A 21650-nucleotide genomic window follows, 5' to 3' on the forward strand; every position below is an offset into this window, starting at 1 on the left:
AACTGCACAGGTACAGAAAATGAGTTCTACACCTTGGACTTTCCTTGCACTTGTCTCACCCTGAAGATAACACAGACCCATTGGGAAAAGGGAAAGAAAGTAAGTGCAACTCAGGAAAAACATCAAACAAGTCTGCATCTGTGTTGGGTTACAAGAACTGAGGAGCAACAGCCACCTCAGATTCAACTGTCTTGTTTTCTCAGCTGAAAAGCCAGACTTGTGCTAGGCTTCCCAAACTGCAGGTAGAGATGTCGAGTATGGGCAACGGCGTATTCAAGTAGCACGGAAAATATGGATGTATCTCCCTTGCTTTAATTTACTTAGTGGGTTTGGTGAGCTTTTGTCAGACTGCACCCTTCAATGACAAAGCATTCTACTGTAACTGCCCCTCCTTCTATTCACAGGAAGCAAGCAGCTGTCAACAAAAGCCACAAAAAACATCAGAGTAAGTGTTCAGTAGCCCTCCTCCCATGGTAAACACTATTTTTTTAAAAATAACTAAGTTATAATAATGAACAGTGTTCATGCTTTGTCAACAAAACTATTCAGCAAGCCAATCTTACCAGGACAAGAATCCCACAGTCATGCCAGTTCCTGACAAGGATTACAGGCAAGGCCTGGGACCCCAGTAGGGTACAGAGGACCAAGTGCTCCTTACAGCAGCCAAGTGCCCTGGGCCAAAGGTAACCATATCATGAGATCACTCTGGACACAGACACAATGCAACACACTGACACAGCTCTCTCTCAGGTTCTGCTACCACATAAGAAAGAAATGCCCAGCTTTCTCTTCCAGGAGCACTGCTTTTTACCTGGTCTTATGTAAAAAAACTTTCACTTCTTGCAGCCTGGCAGTAAAAACGCACAACTACAAATATGGTTCAATTTTAAAGCCAAGTGGCCAAATTACACTAAATTAAGTAATTCCATTTTTTTTAATCTATCATTCATATAAAATGCATTTTTGTAAATGTATTTCTATGTTTTATTAGTGGCCAAATAATGCCCTTCAGCATCCTTAGGCAAGTCACAGGAATATCAGTGATTAATCTTTATGAACTGAAAGTCTGTTTGGACTTCAGGTTGCTACAATAAATCAAACAGTAGGAAAGAAAATTTTATTTCACAGGCAAATTTTATTATTTAATGCTATTATGAAAAATGTACTGTCTACAAGGCACAGATGGGCATGAAAAGCCCTGAGAGCTGCCTCCAATTAATCTCCCCTTCTTTCCAAGGCAGGCAGGAGCAGATGACTCCCAGGCCTGAGCAGCCCTTCTCATTCTAAAGGAAGTGAAGGACAGAGCAGAGGTGGAGACAACCCAACAAACAGGTCAAAAAGTGCCAGAGAGGGGCACAGGAGAACATATTGGGCATGCTGAGTGACATGGAAGTAAACAGTAAAGTGGGGGAAAGTGGTAACAACCTTAAGTAATTCTTATATAGGAAGTAGGTTGCTTAACGAGTACAAGTCCCTCCCTTCCCCTCTCCCTGTCTGCCACTTCTGTATCGACAAAGCTTTCCTGACATCAGAGTGTGAGGATATTAACACTGCTGTGACAGCACAATGACTTACTTTGAAAGTATGTTTTAGACCTGTAAAAGCTGTTGAGCACAAAATAAAGAGCTCCCATGCTATTCAACTCCCTAGTGACATTGCATCTTTGTCCACCAGGCTTCCACAAATCTCTCTGACCCCCAGGATAAGTACCCAGACACCAAGTGCTCAGCCTCCCAGATCACATGAGGACTCCCACAAAGTTCTTTGAAACCAGAGAACTAAGCTCATACATGTTTGACAACTGAAGTTCATATTTTTATACTACTAAAATATTTATTATTTCTGTGGCATTTATTACTGAAACATTTAAAAGGCTTTACAAAATGTTACCAGTTTCCTCAGGAAATTAAGTATTAGCACCACCATTTTACAGCTAGAAATACAAAGAAAATTAATGTAGCAGTCTGCTAAAAAAAATGTTACAATGAACCTGGTTTTGCTTTATTTTGCTGACTCTCTCCTGCAAAGCAGTTGCAAATACCAAGTCTTTGTAGGTAATGCTCCTATGAAAAAATGACATGGAAGAAATACTTCCCCAGAAGTCAGAAGTAATGCTTCCTCAGGCATCTCAAGGGCAGTAAGCTCATTAGCATTTAAATACATCTGTAAATACCAGCAGCTTTAGACAAAGCATACAAGAACTGTAATCTTTTTAAAATAATGTCCTTACCTGCTATTCCTATGAAGACTGTCAGACCAAAACAAACAAAGAATACTACAAAGACCAGAACAAAATGCCTTTTGGACAGTGTATATAATCGCATTGGTGCCAGCCTACAGGAAGTAAACGAAAGCACAGAATTAGTTGTCAGTCATATTTTCAAAGGGACAGAAAATAGACCCCATTCATTCTTCCACAAAGAAAATTAAACTGAACTCTGAGGTAACATGAAGAAAAAATATTAACGCTGCTTCACAGAGCAAGGATAACAACTAGGAATTATTAGACATATGTATGTGCACACGCACCCGTGCTCCAAAATGTGAGAATTTTGTCCACTCTTTTTATGCTAGGGCTGTCTATTGTCCTAAGACTTCAGTAAGAGAAAGCATTTCTTAGAGATGAAAAGCTGCATTTTAGTTCATACATTAATAATTTAAATGTTCAAGACACCATGTCTCCTGTGATGAGAGCTTAATCTAAAGGGACTGACATCACTAACAGCTCAGTTATCTGCACAGGATCTTGATGAGTTTTATAAATATATTTATATATATATATATATATATACACTTCATCCCTTCAGGATCATCCCTAACAAGGAGTGAGGCAGAACTCCAGATCTGCTTGATGTGCACGCTCGGGCTTTGAATTCTTGTCTGAATCTCAACAAAGCTTAGGAAACAGAAAACTGAACTTAAGTTTATTATTAGACACTTAAGTACAAGTACACATACAAGTGATGACATCTCTTCCACAACTCTTTGGTGGTTGCCAATAGGTTAAAGACAAAACAGAGAGGGGAAAAATATCGAAAAGACCAAATGCATTCTCTTGGAAATGGCTAACTTCCAGTTCTGTTAGCTTAAGGGAAATAAGATAAGATAATTAATCCTGCTTAACATATCCCTCCTGTATCTTCCTTTTTGTTAAATGCATAATTAAAAAAAGCACAAATCCAGCACATTTCAAAATACAGCCAACACTTCCTTTTGAGTTATGCCAGAACTGAGCCACCAAACAGCTGAATTTCTACTGCTGTTCCAGATCATAGAAAGCTGCACAGTTTCTATGGGAAAGCTGTTAGGATTGGGGAGGTGATGGGATGGTGATGGTGTTATACGATACAATTGTATGAGGACCGTCATGGAAACAAATGAAACCATGAGACTTTAATGGTAGCACTCCCTTTTAGCTTGGAATAAAATTGTAGAAAAGGGGGTGAAATCCTTTCCATAAGCCCAGCCTGAACTCCGGGACCGGGTACCATGTGCCTGCATTCATGGCAGCCGTTAAAAGCAAGGCAAACAATTTGCTTTAAACCAGTACAAGGATTTAATAATAACAACCTGTATTTTCTTTAAGAATCATTCTCTCCAAATGAAGCAGTACAAAAAAATTACATTATTCCTTTCCTGTAAAGTTTGAGAGATCCAAAGCTTAATTTAATTCACGAAGGAGATGGGGAAGGGAGGAAAACGCCACTGAAGGAATGAGAACAGCAAGCAAGTTACTGTAAATGTTACAAGTTTGCACAATCTGGCTGGGCAGGACTGCAGGCACAGCACCTGCAAACACAGTGTAAGTTGCCTTGCCACACGCCCTTACGGGCCGCAGAAACTCTGCATCAGTCTAGAAGTCAGAATAGCTGACTGCACAGACAATAAAGCCAAATCGTACATTACATTACAGAAATAAACGGGATCAGATTTCTGTCAGGGATCATCACACAGAAGTGTCACAGATGAATATGATTCTAAGCTGACTTTTAAAAATGCTAATTAGTAGAGGCATTCCAAACCAGAACTTGTCTGCACGACCTTTGCACAGATATAACTACAGTATTTTTCTTAAATTAGTGTGTTAAAAACTTCAGCCTTCATGTACTTAAACCATGGTAAAGCTATTACATCTGTACTAGTACTCAGAGAACTAGTCAAGGGTGCATTTTTCTCTCAGTTCCAAGGCTTCTTCAATTCCACACATGGCCTGGTATTCTCTGTCTACCTATGTATTCCAAGTATGGGATATTATCTTGAGATACTAAAGTACTAATCTTAACAAGATAATCCTTGACATATAAAAACAGCAGCTAAAATGCTGACATGCCGAAATTAACTATAAGGCTTCAAGTGGATACCAAATGCCTCACAGAAGAGCACATACTGAGGATCTCTCAATACACAGAAACCAGGTCTGAATGGGAAAGTTCACGGGTCAAGAATTGCTGATGACTGGAAGAGTAATGTATGTTTGCAGGAAAGTATAACATGTGCTTGTGCTGTTCTGAACAGGTTACATCTGGGCATCCACTTAACAGCCACAGCCTGATGCAGGTTACTTCTCACTTGCTGCACAGATTCTTGGTTCTTTTGATAAGTTTCCTAATTTCCAACGAAATTTTGTAGACCCTTCAAAATACATAATATGGCATGAAAAGCTGCTCCCTCTCTACAGTCCTTGCAGGAAGGTCACCAGAGTTTCCCACCCAGCCAACAGAGGGTTACAACTATTGGCAATTATCACCCTGGTTTGCTCCTATGCCAAAGCACAGATGGGCTTGTGAGCTTTTGAAGAAACATGTTCCAGACATTGGCTCCTTCTTTATTTCAACCCCTCTCCAGGTGTTGCAACACCTAGTAGTCAAAATGGGCAGGTGTACACCTGCCTAAGAACCACGATGCTGATACCTAACCAAGAGCAAACACAAGGAGAGTAGGGACACACTTCGTGTCTTCCTTCCTTTCATACCTGTACTCCTCAAGTCTCATCTAAGTCACTGACTGAATATGCTGCTTTATAGGTCTATAGGGCAACATGGACATGTTATTATTAGGAGCAAATGTAAGAACTCAGCCAAATCCTAACTACATTTCTCATGAGTGCAAACAACTATTTATAGCATTCCTATCAGGTTATATACGTTTCGTTGCCCCTTACTGCAACAACAGAACTTCCTTGAGTGGTTTTAAATGTCTCATTTCACCTATCACCAGCCAACATACAAAGCAGATTGGATGGTCTTCCCATATGTTCATTGTTAAACATTGGCCTTTTGGAGAGAGATTATATAAAGTTTCTGAATATACAGAAGTGCAAGCTGGTGATCCCCCAGTAACAGCTTCTTTCTTACATCTGAAAGGCCCAATAAAGAATAAAATGTTTGAAATGCATTTATGGGAAAATCAAAAAAGGTTCCTTATGAAGGAAGTACCTGTTCAAACAAGTAAAGAGTTGTGCTTTGCTCTACCAGTGGACAATGCTTTAATCACCCAGACCGTGGCAACAGAAAGCTCAGGACTAGCCATCCAAGTGCCTCCAGATCTTTCAGGCAGCTTTTACTGCCTACACTGAGCTTTATTCTAACTCAGGAGTATTTTATAATTAAATTATGTCTGCAACTAACTGTAAAGTAGCAGAAAGCCCTGAGATACAAACAGAGAAATACTAAGACATATCAAATAGTAGTAAAAACTAAACTGCATTCATGCGACCTGTGATAAGAGTGAACTTTGGAAGCACACAATGCTAACAACTGCAATCTTTCAGTATTCATTCACAAGTGAGATGTACAGGAGGGCTAAATCTTGCTCTTTGAGCAAAGTTTTGGCTCAAAGTTTCAGCAAAATGTTTCTCAGGCTATTCCTCATCTTCAAATCACTTCTCATGCCTGCACAACAGTCTCTAATAAAGGCCATCTTGAAAAACAGCCTGTTATACAACAGTTTTCACTTAAGACTTTCCCTTTACAGAAGGGAAGGCTGTGGCAAAACTGAGATTAAGGAGTATGTAGGCGCTGAGTTGATATTAGAATCAGAAATAACTCACTTTTATGCATGGCAGTTTTCCTGACAAATTAGGCTCAACATCTCTGCCTCCAACTGCTCTTTTCTATTTTAGGCTCACTCCCAAATAAAACCATCAAATACTCTGTGATTTAAATGATTATATATGCTACCTACTTTCACAGTACTGGGTCTATCCATAGACCCTGCACTTTCTCACAGTTTAAAGACATTGCTTGCTTCAGTGTCCCTCAGAAGACCTTGAATTTCTTCTTGCAGACATATTCCACAACCTTTAATAGCTAATGAGGCAACACATGACTACATAAAAAGAGGCATAAAATTAACATTAACAGTACTATACAGAACTGCTATATGACAACCGACACCTAACCATGGCTATGCTAAACATTTATGTGCATATAGTGGGTTGGGCAGGTTTTTTTCTTTTCTTTTTTTTTAGTTCTTGTTTGTTGCATTCATTTAAGTCTGAATAATTAGGCACGGCCACAGCTCCGTTCATGCAAAGAGATATGCAGGAAAACAAGTTTTTCTTTTTCCTTTAACAGACAATCTGAGAGTGGAGATATCGAGAGGGGTGGGTGTTTGTTCACCACAGAAAAGGAGAAATCAGAGCGTTCCTCTGAGGAGGTAGGAAGTCACTGAGTGGCAGACCAGTCTCGGAAACATAAATTTAACCCTTTTCCTCAGCGAGAATTAACACGTATAAACTGAATTAGATTCCCACTTCCCAGAGAGGTCGTGGAGTCTCCCTCCCTGGAGATACTCCAAACCCGCCTGGATGCAAAGTGCTTGAGCAGGGAGGGTGGACCAGGTGTGGCCCCTTCCAGCCTGACCCCTTCTGTGAGTCTGTTAATGACAACATTCAGGTCTTTGCAGGGGGAAAACTAAAACTACCGCACCTGCACGGGGGAAGGACTTTCTTCTCTGCGTTTCTCCTCGACCCGGACTCGGAGCCAAACCCGGATCCGGACGCGAACCCGGACTAGGATCAGGACCAGGACCAGGACCAGGACAACGGACCCCGACCCGGACCCGGACCCGGACCCGGACCCAAGCAACCAAGTGCTCCCTCAGGCTCCGGCTCCAGCCCCCCCGCGCCGCCGCCCCTCCCGGCCCCCGGAGCAGCGACCCCCGCTCTTCCTCCTCCCGCTCCCCCGCCCACCACTTACGGCTCCATCCCGGCCCGGCCTGGCCCGGCCCCTCCTCCCGGCGCCGCCGCTGCCGTGGCACAATCGCCGGCGGCGCCGCGCGCCCGCTTCCGCTTGCGTCACCGCCGGCATGTCACGGCCCGGCACACGTCACAGCCCGGCACACGTCACAGCCCGGCACACGTCACAGCCCGGCACACGTCACGGGCCCGGCAGACCTCACACGTCACGGCACACGTCACGGCCCGGCCACACGTCATGAGGGGCTGGTCCTGCCCTGCCGAGCGTTGCGGGCTGAAAATCACCGTATCACAGAGTCACAGGATCAGCCAGGTTGGAAAAGAACTCTGAGATCGTCCGGTCCAACCTGTGACCCAACGCCACTGTGTCAACTAGACCATGGAACTGAGTGCCACGTCTAGTCTTTCCTTAAACACCTCCAGGGACAATGACTCCACCACCTCACTGGGCAGCCCATTCCAATGTCTTATCACGCTTTCTGTGAAGAAATTCTCATGTCTAACCTAAACGTCCACTGTCACAGTTTTAGACCATGTCCTCATCCTATCGCTGGTTGTCTGGGAGAAGAGACAGACCCCCACTTGGCTACATTCCTTTCAAGCACTTGTAGAGAGTGATAAAGCCTCCTCTGAGCCTCCTTTTCTCCAAGCTGAACAACCCCAGCTGCCTCACCTGCTCCTCGTAGGACTTGTGCTCCAGACCCATTCCCAGCTCCACTGTCCTTCTCTGGACTTGCTCCAGCATCTCAAAATGTCCTTCCTGAACTGAGGGGCCCAGAACTGGACACCACACTTGAGGTGCAGCCTCACCAGTGCCAAGTACAGGGGAAGAATCACTTCCCTGGTCCTGCTGACCACACTGTTCCTGGTGCAGGGAGGATGCCCTTGGCTTCCTTGCCCACCTGGGCACACACTGGCTTGTGTTTGCTGCTGCTGACCAGCACCCCCAGGTTCTTTCCTGCCAGGCAGCTTTCCAACCACTCTGCCCCCAGCCTGTGGCACTGCATGGGGTTGTTACAGCCAAAGTGTACTTGGTCTTGTTGAACCTCATACCGTTGGTTATGAGGTCAAATGTGTCATTGTGTCGGGGCAATAATAATATTTCCCAGATTTCCATTGCCCTTTTCAAGCTTGTGTTGTAGTAGTAGCAACCACATGCATCAGAGGGAAACTTCACCATATAAAAAGAAAATACTTAGGACAGAGAAGTGGTTCTGAATCCATTTGAAACCTATCCATTTTAGGTGAAAAGACCAACATGACATATCCATGCTGAACATTTGCATGTTTAATGCCTGTCAGAGACATCTGCCCAGTTTGCAAATGATTTGTTTACCAGGTCTTTCAGGTGAATTAAAATGCTCTTGCTGCCGTCACCTGCACACAGCTTTGTGGTATTCAAGGGATGTGACTGATGTATCATGTTTGCAGAGAATTCAGTCAGCCTGCAAGCACCAGAAATTAAATCCTAGGAGTAAGCGACTGCTTTAGATTCACTACTTAATAAAAATATCTAGATCACACCTAGAACTATTTTGTTCTTGCACAGATGTTAGGATGAAGTTGGATTTTTGTTCTGATATTCTGATAAATGTCCTAAGATGGGGCAACAAAAATTGTCAGCTGTTTCCCTGGGTAGTGATGATTAAGAGTAGGCAGTTTTAGGAATTTAGCCAAGCTATATTTTGTACTCATTTTTGCTCATAGAAAGCCAGCACTGCAGTTACTTAAACATTTGGGGATACCTGGTGTGTAGCATGGAATGAAATCCAGAGCAACTGCCTGCCTTTGGTGTTTGTCATATACATAAGGCAGAGCCATCTTGGGATGACCCCAGAAATGTTTAGGTAAATCAGTCAATATATAACTTAAAAATTATCTCTTCAGCAGTCAAATACTTCCATTAAAAGCTTATTTGAATGGTAAGATGGCTTTATTGCATCTACTTTTTAGAAATACTTAATAATATTATTAATTTCATTCCATTGCCTTATGGCCAGTTATGCCATTACTTGTGACCGGTGGGACCCAGTGTGACTTTCATGTAACACCATTGAACCTAAAGGAAACATGCTGAGAATTAATTCAGTCATAGATACCAGTATTTATCCCATCACATAGATCTGTGGTTTACAGCATTGATAATTAGTTAGTAATCTCATAAAAAGGCTGTCTTGAGAAATACATAATACCAATTGATTAAGAAAATATGTTTGTGTATTTTAAATCAACAAGAATTTAAACTGTAAAGAATAATTAACTGTAGGGAAGAAAAAAAAGCTCTTAGTAATCAGGACAACAAACTGCCTCTGCTCAGAACAAGTCAGCATTGCTAAGGCACAATTTGAAGTCATTAGGTCACAGGTGACTATGACATGCATTGTGTAGCTTTCAGGACACTTCTAGAACAAGTTCTGTCTGGCCTGAAAATGATGAAATGGTGCTTACAGCATCTGTGACCATTTCCAGTGTTCTGGGAAGTGCAGTTGCAGTTATGACTCTGCAGTTAGGCTGCCATTTATGTGCACACAAGTGAGCTGTTTGGATGACTGCTCCAATTCCTCCAGCACTCAGCTGTCTCACTAATGTCAATTTATTCTCCTCAAAACAAAAACATATTCTTCTTATTGCACAAGTAGGAAACTTGAAATACAGAGAAACTGAGCCTTACCAAAAGTAACTTGGACAACGGTGTGGGTGGCATAGCTTGAAGCCCAGCTCACTTCACTTAGCCATGGGACCACATTTCTCTTTGCCATCTACCAGCTTTGAAACGGTTGTGAATGCACTGGAAACATTTACTTCGAACACTATTTTTTGTGAAAACTGTGCCACTGAAATAAACACTCAGAAGGAAGGCACTTGGAAACACCTCTTTCGCCAGAGAGTCAGTCAGTGTCTCACCCTTTTTTGCTTCTTGCAAGACAGTGCCACTCAGTGCCTTATCTGACCTGCTCTGGGATGAAATAATTCAAGAAGCTACTGTCTGCTTCATCTGTTGTAGGAACTGGGCAGTGTATGATGAATGAGGCTTGCAAGAGCAGGCTGGCTGATCTATGAATAAACAGGCTGAATACTAGCTAAGCCAGGATTCTTCTTACACTAACCACCTTAACACTGACGCTATACTTTCATGGCTCACACATACAGCTTCAGGTGACAAAAGGTGGAATCCAGCTTCTCTGTAGGTGGAGCTCTTTGGTTTTTGCCAGCACACATGTTAGTGCTCTAGAGTGGTGAATCAAATAATAGAAGTTATCTGAGCTAAAAACTCACTCAGGTATCAGTCACTCAGTCACTGTATGGATTAATTGTGGGCAGATGAGAAAAAGGGCAGAAATGTGTGACCAGGGAAATGTAAGTTAGGATGGCTTCTTCTGGACACAGAGCTGGTTTATAGCGGCTTAAAGCCATCATGAAGCTAGAGTGTAAGCCTCCTCCTCCTGTTTCAAGCCTTCTGGCCTTAGTTTTGTACTTCATATCAGGGTCATTCACATTGCCAAAGGAACAGAACTACAATGAAGGAAATTTTCCCACATTTTTGAAGACTGTGTTTTAATGAACCGGAAACACTAATAGGAGATGCTGAGGAACTTAGAGTATCAGTATCATCTGTAATTATCTCTTATGTTACCTGTATTAACATCAAGCATTAATTAAAGCTGCAAGTTAAGTCATATATTTCATGATATTCTACACGTACTCTTTTCTTTTTGTTGTCCAAAATGTCATCTTATTGCATGATAGGAAATTAAAATGTATCCCTTATTTAAAGTAGGACAGATTATATACAGGGCTTCCCAGTGTAAGCTGATTGGTCAGTGGGACAGGTTCATTAACCTAGAAATTGAATTTTCAGGAACACCATGTCATTACTGGTAGTTATGCAACTCTGATGTCAGACTATAATTTGGCCACCCTTCTGCTATCTCCTCTCCATCAGGTAGGCTCTTCAATTGCTTCCCTCCCTGTCAAAATGTTTTCAGCAAGCTGAACTCTTCGACATTAGTAAGGGGGATAGAGTTATTGAATTCCCACTGAAAAATAATTGTCAGCTGATTGAGAAGCCTGGTGTCTTCTGGTAAGCTTTGGTATCTCACTACTAGCATAGCAAAACTGTGTTTTAGTAACATTGGTACAAAGCTCTTTTCATACCAATAGTCTACTTAAAATGGCCTAGTGCTGTGGTGGAGCCATCATCTGCCAGCCCTCCGTGGGCTTTCCTTGCCCTGCCATCCCAGCTAGGAGGCTTGCTAAGGGAGGAAGGAACATATTGGAGTGGGAGAAGGGAGAGAGCAAACAAATGAACAAACTGTTCATTCAAGTGACTTGTCTGGAGGTGTAAATCAGAACAATCCTGAAGTTGCTGCAGTAAATCTGATGTGCTTCCTGGCAGTCCCCATGACTGATGGAAGAGTGTAACACTTCTTCTGCCTTCACTGAGCTTATCCACATCACATGATGTGACACCAGCTAATCTTCGGTGCAATGAGTTCAGACCAACCTTGTATTTGGGTTACCAATGAGGTTATTTAATATCACCCCCATTAGTCTGTAAATATACAGCCTCTATGACAGGCACACCATGCAGTGCCGTGTCTGCCTAAGGAAACTATTAACCCAGACAGATGGCGTTCATCAGTGTGCTCAGCCACAGCTAGCCCTGCCCTCTCCATCTCTCCCAGACGGCTGAGTAAACTAGCACTTGCTCGCGGGAAATACACCAAGAGGCACAAGGTAGAGACTATTCTGGACCGTTGGGAGGAACAAACTCACTAGCATAGCGTCTTGGGTTGAGCTGGCAAAATGCCAACAGCCCAAAGAACAGAGTTAGCCTCTGGCTGAGAAGAGGGAGAAGGGGGAAAAAAACCCTTTCAAACTAGTTTTATGCTGAAACTAACTATATGTATTTATACAGAAAAGAGAAAATTAAGAGAAAACTACAATATCGCACACACTTACACAAGTTATGTATAACAAGAAATAACCTCCCACTCCCCAGTTAATACAAAGTCTATTACTCTAGATTCATAAGCACTCCAAAAGACACCCAGCAAAGAACAAAAAGAGCAACAACAAAATGTTTCTACTTCCCTGAAACTCAAACAAAATGCAAATAGGGCAGCAGGAGCAGGGGCCTAGCACAGTGGAAGAGCTGTAGCATGTTCTTCTTATACTTCAGCCATGGTGAAACTGACCTAACACCTCCCACTGCTGCACTCATATCTTAAGTTTGCATCATCTGGTATGAAATATTTCCTTGGTTACCCAGTCAGGTGAGAGCTGTCTCCCAATCCACATAGATTCTCTGAGCCTGCTAATTTGAGGCCTAGCTAAAACCACTACACATAGACACTCCCTCCTCTCTATAGCGTGAATGAGAGTTCTGGGGCTCTGCTGAGTAAGGTTGATGTAGCTTTGGATGACTGAGGAGTCTGCCAACCTTAGTTGTCCCTGGAGCTCAACAAATAGGCTGCTCAGACAGCTGCTGAAACACATGTTCAAGAGCACTGTGCTCTAAAGGAAAACATCACCAAAAATATCACTAAACTGGGCCAGCCTCAGAGCTGAATCAGAAATGACTCAGCCATCCATGCAGCAATAGGACAGTTACTTGGGATAACAGCTTCATCAGCTGTCTCTGAGCCAGGTCATCCCCTTGTACTGAGTCCCTCCCTTGCTGAGAATGAGCATGAACAGCACAGCATACAACGAGCACTCCTGAGTCACTGTGTGGTGCTTTTTCATTTCTGTATCAGCTCTGTTTCAAAAGTTTTCAGGTTTGAGTTTTCCAGTTGGCACTTGGAGAAGGTTTTCCTCATAGAAATCAGGAGTGAGATTGCAGCAGTCATTCTTTTTTCTAGGAAATACTGATTACAAGTAAATTCATGGGCCCCTTTCCCTACCACTTAACAGAGTAGAGATTGCTCCATTTCTGAAGAGGCAATGGAAACCACTAGCTGATAGTTCAATGACTTTGTTCCACCAGCAGGAGAGAAGAGTTAAGGCGGGCAGTAGCTGAGAGCCTCACATATGTGGATACAGTGTGTGAAAGGGAAAACACTTGCTTTCATATGGTTTTCCCATCTTTTCATTTTGTTGGTCTGGTATAAGATATTGTTTTCTTTTAGTAAACTGGTTATTGTAGAGAACCTCCTTTATCTGATGTAAAGACAATCACACAGATTTCCTTGGTCAAGGCAAATTTCTGAAATTCCTTCATCTGTCAGATCAGTAAGTCTCTACATTACATCCCTGAGTGTGCTCATGCATAACCTGATCAAACCATCTAAGCAAAATAAAGAGGGAGAAGAGGATCAAGCATTCAATCCTTTTTCCCATAAGTAAGAGTTGGCTGTAAGAAGAATGTATGGTAGCATCAAGTAACCTTTCTCCTTACCAGGAATCTAAAAAGCAGATGCCATGGCTACATCCATCCATAATAATGGAGATACTAAACAGAACAGCAGGTATCCAGTGCCAGTAAAAGAAACTTATTTTATGCCAGTCACTTAGGTTAAGGGCTGGAGTGAGGTAGCATCTTTTCAATACAGACAATCCCTCAATACACACTTAAAAGTCATAAAAATGAATTAATAATGGTGCACCTTGGAGAGCTCGTTTTGTATGGAAATAAAGCTGAGCCAAATGCCTCTCTTAGCACCTCTTACTTGTTAATTCAACAGCCTTATGTCTCCCCTCTTTCTCCATTCTAGTGCCAATATTCATTATTGTGCTGCCAGGTGCACACAGGTACATTTCCATCACTCCTTATCACCTCCCATGGCTTCTTACACCATGTTCAGGTACAAAGAGCCGCTGTTTTGCCAAGAAGGACCATGGTTATGTTAAACTCTGCCAAGATGTCAGGCATCATTTCCAAACTCTGTGATGCTCTGTAGCTGCTGCTGTTGTGAACAATGAGACAAATTCAATCTAATGGACCACCTGCCCCTTCACTGGGAAAAACAGACACAGTGTACTTAGGTCAAATGATGTAAGCAGAACAGCTGTGCACAAACAAACTGTCCAGATGCACAAAATAGAGCTGGAAGAGGCCTCACAAGGTACTTCATTTTTCCTTCTGTCTCAGGAGAACACCTGCCAGACCTAAGACTTTCTTGGCTTGCATTTGTCAAGCTTTTAGTGGCTTCAGATGATGGAGATGGTGCAGTCTCCCTGAATAATCCTTTCTATAGTATTTTACCATCCTTCCCTTTCAGAAATTTTTTTCTTAATAGCTAATTAAAGTAAAACAAACTTTCGCGGAGAGAAAGGACTTCACCAACAAGCTTATGAAGTTTATAGTGAAGACATCTTATTTCACACAGCACACGGTTTATATAGGGTTAGAGGTACATCTTATTGGCTAAAAGGGTCTCACCCCAACACCCTAGAACTTCTAATTGGTTAAAAGCCTATCTCTCACAAGTCCAGTGTTTGTATTATCTCATCCCGATGTTTTGAGGTCCATGTCCGGAGACCAGGAAGGCAGTTGAGACGTTCTCATGAAAACACTTGCAAGGAGTGACCGTCGCCTACTGGACAAACAGCAGGCGTGTGTCCTTGCAGGCTGAAATATCAGCATGATTCTCACGGAGCTAAAGCAGTTTGGATTGCTCAGAAATTAACTTTTTGCAAGCAATCTCACAACAGCTAATATGAACTTCTATTTCTTCATTTAATATTACTCTGCAATGTTTTGTCCAAGATGAACATAAGTTTCTCTTCACAGAAATTCCTGTTCCTCCAACTTCAGCATTTGTAGTTTTGCAGTAGCAACCCCAAATTTTCCTCATAGCAATGCTTTCTAGGCTTTTGATTATCCATATCCCTGTCCTTATTCTCTCTTCCACTGGCAGACTCTTGAGTGTGTTGCCCAGAAGCAGACATAGCTCCAGCTAATGTCTGGAGTGGTGACTGAAGCAGATGGTTTAATTCTCACATTTTATGATCTGTGCTTCTGCTGCACACCCCAAATTATTTACCTCGTTCACATGTATAAGACAATATAATTGTTGAAAGAGATTATTTTATAAAGGATTATAATTTTTATATCCTTTTTTCACAAAAATGTTATATGACTGTTCATTCCCCCACCTGTATTTGTGTGACTGAACAGCATTCATCCTCTGCATAGTTCCTGGCATCTGTTTCTCCTGATTTTCATTCTACTTTTTCAGAACCTTTCTCCGATTCAAAAATTCTTTTCATTTATAACTCAGGTCTCCAACACCTTTGGAACTGTTCCTAGCCTTGTGTAATCTCAAATCATCAATATTCTCCAGACATCACTGGTCAGTCATGGAAACAGCAGACAGGGCAAGGCACAGAGAAACGTGGGTGTAGCCCACGCAATATATCTGTTTCTTGTCCCCTCAACCTTTGCCAACCACTCTGATTTCCTAACCTATTCCTACCCTATTCCGGTATTGTTTCACGGTTGCTCAGGAACACGTCCCCCTAGCTTGCTACGACAGTGGAAAAGGTGTAGCGTAGAGGAAGGTGTAGCGCGGATGGAAATTGCATGTGTAGGGATGTTGATAGGCTTTCTGCCCGGGAGGCACTGCCGGCCCACATCCCCCGGGCAGAGCAGGCTGCCCCTCCGCCGCCGGGGCTGCGGGGCCCCGGTGCCCGTCTGAGACAGCCCCGAGGCCGGGCTGCCGCTCCCGGGCGCTCAGCCGGTGCCTCCTGGCGTGATGCCCGGCATCCAACACGCCGCCCGCCCCCCGAGACGGTCCCTGATCCCCCTCGGCGGCCCGGCCGGAGCCGCGCCCGGTAGTACCGGTAGTATCGGTCATCCTTGTAGGGCGTGAGGTCCTCCTGGATCTCCCGGTAGGTCTCCCGCACCCGCCTGCAGAAGCGCTTGACCTCGCCGCACAACGGGCTCCCGAAGGCGGCGAAATCCGCCTCCATGCCGCCGCCTCAGGCCCCGCGCTCCGCCATGGAGCCCCGCCGGAGCCCGCCCGGCGCTGCGCGGCCGCGGGGCGGGGGCAGCGCAGGAGCCGCAGCGGCGGCGGGGAGGGGCGGGAGCGGGGCGGGGGATGCAGGGGCGGGGGATGCAGGGGCGAGGGGTACAGGGGCGGGGAATGTGGGGCGGGGGATGCAGGGGCGGGAGCAGGGCGGGAGATGCAGAGGGGAGGGACGCAGGGGCGGGGTGTGCAGGGGTGGAAGATGCAGGGGCGGAGGGTGCAGGGACGGGGGAATGAAGGTGCGGGGGGATGCAGGGGCGCGGGGATGCGGGGATGGAGGATGAGGGGGCGGTGGATGCGGGGCGGGCCCTCGGCGCACGTCCGCGCCCGCGGGGGCGGTGGGAGCTGCTTCAGCACCACGGAGAGGGGCGGCCGGTCACGGGAAGTGAGCAGAGTTCGAATCATTTCTGCTGAAAATATCTTTTTTTTTTAATGAAAGGGGTTTGTTCCTAAAAGCATACCAGTTCTATGTAAAATAAATGTCCTTATTTTTACTGTTTTTTCCCCAACCTAGCAGACACGTACAAGAAGTCCTATGCTAAATCCACCTTTCATGATCCAAAACTAAGAATGGCGCTGTTCACATTGTGTAAATTTAGAAAATGTGAGCTGAGCTCCAGTCTATTTGCAGGGCACCATGTTAGCTTCATTCACATTCATCTTTTCTTCATAAACAAATTCACATTTAAACAATTATCAGTTGAAGCCTTAATTTCCATTAAATAATGACAATGACAATATCCATATTAAACATAAACCCCCTGTTACTATTGATATGCAATAATTGTTTCTAGAGAGTATAAATATAGGAGCCTGTTGTACTGCTTCTCCCATGTAAATATCTTTCCAGTTGACATTCAGAAGGCTGGCTGGGTTATTTCCCAGCTTTGCCCTTAGTCTGTATGTCATCACATAGTAAGACTGGAACTTGCATTTTTACTTAAATTGATCTCTCACCAATATGTGGTGGCAAGAGGTTATTCCTGGTAGGGCAGTGGAGGAGGCAAAAAATGCCTTCCCCAGCAGGTGGGAGAGAGAGGGAGTGGAAGGTTCACCTCTGACCAAGTTTTTTTTTATTTCCTACCTATGAATATTTCAAAGCCTGAGAAGACATGGGAGCAGGATAAAAGCACATGTAGGTTGGAGACTAGGAGGTTTCTAACAACCTCAGGACTGTTGCTCTGGAGCATGCTCTAAAGAGGAGCAAAAAGCTCAAGGGCAGAGCCTGACCAGCTTCTGAATAGCTACTATGAAACCCTGAAACAGCTCAGCAGGTCCCTTGTGCTTTTGTGACTATGTTATGACTTGCCAGCACTCTGCTCATTACAGTACATGTGGCTGATGTAGCCATGTAGGATTTTCCTGGAACTGTTTATTTCAGGGGATGCATTTAATTTGGGGTCAAGATTTAGCCATGTTTTCCCTCAAAGCATTAAAAAAATTTCCTAAATAAGAATTAAAATTCTTTGTTACATGTGATGAATGTGCTGCTTCCTGCTCTCAGGCTCAGAGGCAGGGATTATCAATGGGATCTTTAAATATTTACCAAAAGGAAGAAATAAAACATTTAGGGCTTCAGCTGAGTAAAAACTGGCTGCTGCTGGGAATTATGCAGTCAGTGTGGCAAAGTAATAAAAAAAAATCCTCAAAAATTAAAAACCAATTACCATTTAATTATTTACAATTAAGTTAACTCTATTGCATTTTTTTATCAAAAAAACCCTCTCAAAGAAACAAAATCCCCAAACAAGCAAAAACAAAAACAAGAAAAAAACCAAACAAAATAAAAAAAACAAAAAACCAGCCAACCAACTAACACTCCCTTCCCTTCCCCCTCCCCCCCCCCCCCAAAAAAAAAAAAAACAAACCAAAACAAAAAACCCCAAACAACAAACCCAACAACACAGGTTTAGAGGTTTTTTTTTGTTTGGTTGCTTTTTGGTTTTTTGAGGGTCCCGAGCAGCACCATTCCAGAGATGCAATCTAGTTTCCTCCTTGAACATTATCCAGGCTTGGCTTCCAATGGTGTCTCTCTCCCTCCACCTCAAATGTCACAGGAGGGTCCCACACCTGCTCTGGAAAGCCGTCAGTCAGGCATGCAGGTTGCTCCCAGACAAGATGTGAGCGCTGACTACATATTAATGCACCAACCTCCGCTATCCCAAGAAAAAAAACACACAGTGTTTCAACTAAGAATTTTCAGACATTACAGGATTAAAATTATTAGACTTGTGAATAGCAAAGCTTGTGTGAAGACACAAGGTAACCATGTATTCCCATTGTGATCCATATTAGATGCTCAAAGATTCTAAGAAGATCAAGAATTCATTTTGAGTCTCCAAAACACTTCAATACATTGATCAAACAAGCAATACCCGGGGTTGCATGTATGTACCAGTGTGTAAATCAGACATTTTCAATGCATGGCTTTCTCTACCTGGGAAACAACTAGCCTCTAAGAGCATATGGAGCTGTAGCAGCCATGGCTTGGGCAGCCAAGAAAAGGGCTCAGGACTTTGGTGAAAGGCAGCCACCAGAAAGTGACTGGAAGAAAATGATACCCTACTAATAAAACCAGCCGCTGCTTTTGTTAAGAGTCTGTCCTTGCTACACAGTAGCAAACCTAAGTAACATTTTTAAGGAGGAAACAAAATAGCTTCCATCCCAATGTTTTCATCAGAGAAATGTCAGGTTTCACTTTCTTTAGTAAATGACAATAGTATTAAAACATACCTTTTATACTAATCAGGCACCTCTCTTAAAACTGTCCATCTAATTTCTTTTGCCAAAACCTGATGAACATTTCCACTTGCTATTTGCAGACACTAACAGATCACGCTTCTACCTTTCCTGGTTGTCTGTCTTTCCTGCCCAGTGCAGTCACAGCACTTGGTTCTGCTGAAAGCATGACTTAAGCAAAGGGAAGCCAAGGTTTCATGGGCAGCTTTGCAAACTACCTGCACTGGGATATGATTCCCAGGCACTCAGCAATAGGACGAGGGGGCACGGGCTTAAGCTCTACCAGGGGAAATTTAAGTTGGAGATCAGAAAAAAATTCTTTCCAGAGAGAGTAATCAGGCACTGGAATGGGCTGGCCAGAGAGGTGGTGGATTCACCATCCCAAGAGATTTTTAAACGCAGATTGGACATGGCGCTGAGTGCCATGATCTGGTAAATGGACTGGAGTTGGACCAAGGGTTGGACTTGACGAACTCAGAGGTCTTTTCCAACCCAATTGAATCTATGATTCTATGACTCGCCCCATTCATTTCAGGGCACACTAACTCATCCAAGCACAGCACCTTCTATGTCAACCTGATTTTGCTGATTTTCACAGCACATAATCAAAGAGAGGCAGCACCAAACCACATCTAAGAATAAACCAATCTAATTCCTACCGAGACTCCTACAACTCTGAGTTAGAATTTAAGCAGCTGGAACTCAATTAATCCCCCAAGTGCTTCTGGACTTCATGAGGGAAAGAAAAGCCCCAAGAATCTTAGGCTAAAATGTGATCAAACTCAACATCTGCTGAACACACTGCAGCCTATCACACAACATGGACTGAGTTTATTTTGAGGGTAGAGCTTAACAGAAGTCCCTGCCAACATTTTTCTTCTCACTTCTACCCCTGTGTATAGTTACCCTTTTGCAGCACCAGCCACATGTATTAAATTGTGATAGTAGCTAAACACAAAGCTTAGCAACCCACATAAAATCACCAGGATTATTACTCTGGGCTCTTCCAGAAGCAATAGCAGCTGGTGCTGAGAAATTAAGGGAATAAGTGCTGCCAACTCATGTCCCTCCCTTTATTTTTTCAGCAAAAGAACAAACCTCACAAACAGAAGTCCAGCTGCTTAGCAAACACTTTCTTCTTCAAAACTGTTTTGAGACAGAGAAAGGCTGCAGTGGCAGCTGCTGGCTGAAAGGAACAATGTCTCTTTCCCTCCAGGTAGAATTAAGGACTGGCACATCGGATGACGCAGAAACAAGCACATGTCCATATTGACTCTCCCAAGGTAAGAGGGCCTGTGCTGCTCTTATACAGCTGCACATATGCTACTGAGTCTCACCACATACAGCAATTGTCACTGAGCATCCCCAAACTGCATGAGTAGAAACTGTGATGAGCCCCACAGAAACCTCATGACTTTAGTCCTTCTGCCTTGATCTTCACTGCTGCCTTAACTCTGGAAGTGAATAACCTTTGCCTTGCCCCAGGCCATCATGACTTGGCTGCCTCCTCCTGCCCAAAAACTCTTTGTCACAGCTAACCAGTGATGTGACACCTGTTGTCATGCAGCCCTTGCTGTGCATGTAGAGCATCACAACAGCATGCTGGGGACAGAAAGGTGAGCTTGCTCAGCTGGAACATGGTGCTCACCACTAAGCAAAACTTCTCATTTATTTGCAGAGGTGGCACAGAGACATCAGCTGGGATAGCCCTTGACAGATCATCCATAACAAATTATCTCTGAGCTGACAGGGGCTTTGGAGTCACAGCTGCTCTTGTCATCACTGGGAGGAATAAAGCTCTACTCAGTTGGCTGCAGCTGGCAGTCCCGACCCTCACAGCCACAGCAAGAAACATTCATCAGCATCTCTCTCTGTATCTTTGGAGATGAATCTTCCCTGAGTCTACCCTACTTTGAAGAGATGTGAGGACAAGAAAATAAAATAAGATTAAAAATCTCTTTTGATCAAAGTTTAAGAAGAATCCCTTGTGAGGTGATTTCAAGGATAACAAAGAGGAAAGGCTAATCACACCTGATTCATGCTCTGTGTACCTCTCAGTATGGCTGCGTTGCTCTTCTCTAGGCTGTCATGTTAAAAGAAATGGGAAGATTGAAATGGCATAATTGGAAGGATGACTAGGTGGCTTGTCCTATATAAAATTTAACATTTTACATGGTGTTTCACTGTGATTACTGGTTTTCAAATGTCAGCTACACTTGGAATAATAATTACCAGTGGCATATATTAACTTAAATATCCCACTGGTATTAAAAGGAATACTTGTAAGGAAAATAAAAACTCAGCAACCTGTGATATCTAGATAACAGCTAGTGAAGACTTTAGACTAGCTGCATATTTTTAACTGCTGCTTCCTTCCTGTACTTTGGTTATCTTAGTCAATTAAATAGATCACCATCTTTACTTTTCAGTTCTCACACAGCTTGCAAATTGTTGCAAGTGTACTTTAGAGAAAATTTTAAACACTATGTTCAAAATACATACACATATTTTTTCTAAAAAGTTTTGTTGTCTTTGAGAATATACATGTGATGACATATCTTGCCAGTTATAACTGTGCCTATTTTAAGCAAAACACCTTCCTTTTGATTTTGAGGTGGCTACTACTCTTACTTTGAAACTTATATTTCTTGTGAGAAACAGTTTTATTTCTCAAGAATATTTTGGATGAATTGACTAATAATCAAGCAAATTATAACGTCTCAGGCTAAAAATGTGTGGTG

General features: G+C 43.2%; 1 protein-coding gene across 3 annotated transcripts in view; it reads right to left on the bottom strand.

Annotated features, from left to right (window-relative positions):
• The window catches only part of TMEM181 (transmembrane protein 181), a 36207-nt gene extending 19982 nt beyond the window's left edge, over nt 1-16225 (bottom strand). For 2 of the 3 annotated variants that reach the window (XM_071549238.1, XM_071549237.1), the window contains exons 1-2: nt 15984-16225; nt 2231-2334 (exon numbers count right to left, since the gene is read on the bottom strand). In XM_071549238.1, the coding sequence (XP_071405339.1) occupies nt 2231-2334; nt 15984-16114 (235 nt within the window). In that variant the 5' untranslated portion in view covers nt 16115-16225. Of the gene's footprint in view, nt 1-2230; nt 2335-7199; nt 7280-15983 lie in introns of those variants that run through there. The other variant, XM_071549239.1, reaches the window with a different exon arrangement.
• Nucleotides 16226-21650: the final 5425 nt, after the last annotated feature.

Source organism: Pithys albifrons, chromosome 2 (assembly GCF_047495875.1).
Source record: "Pithys albifrons albifrons isolate INPA30051 chromosome 2, PitAlb_v1, whole genome shotgun sequence".
Taxonomy (NCBI): domain Eukaryota; kingdom Metazoa; phylum Chordata; class Aves; order Passeriformes; family Thamnophilidae; genus Pithys; species Pithys albifrons.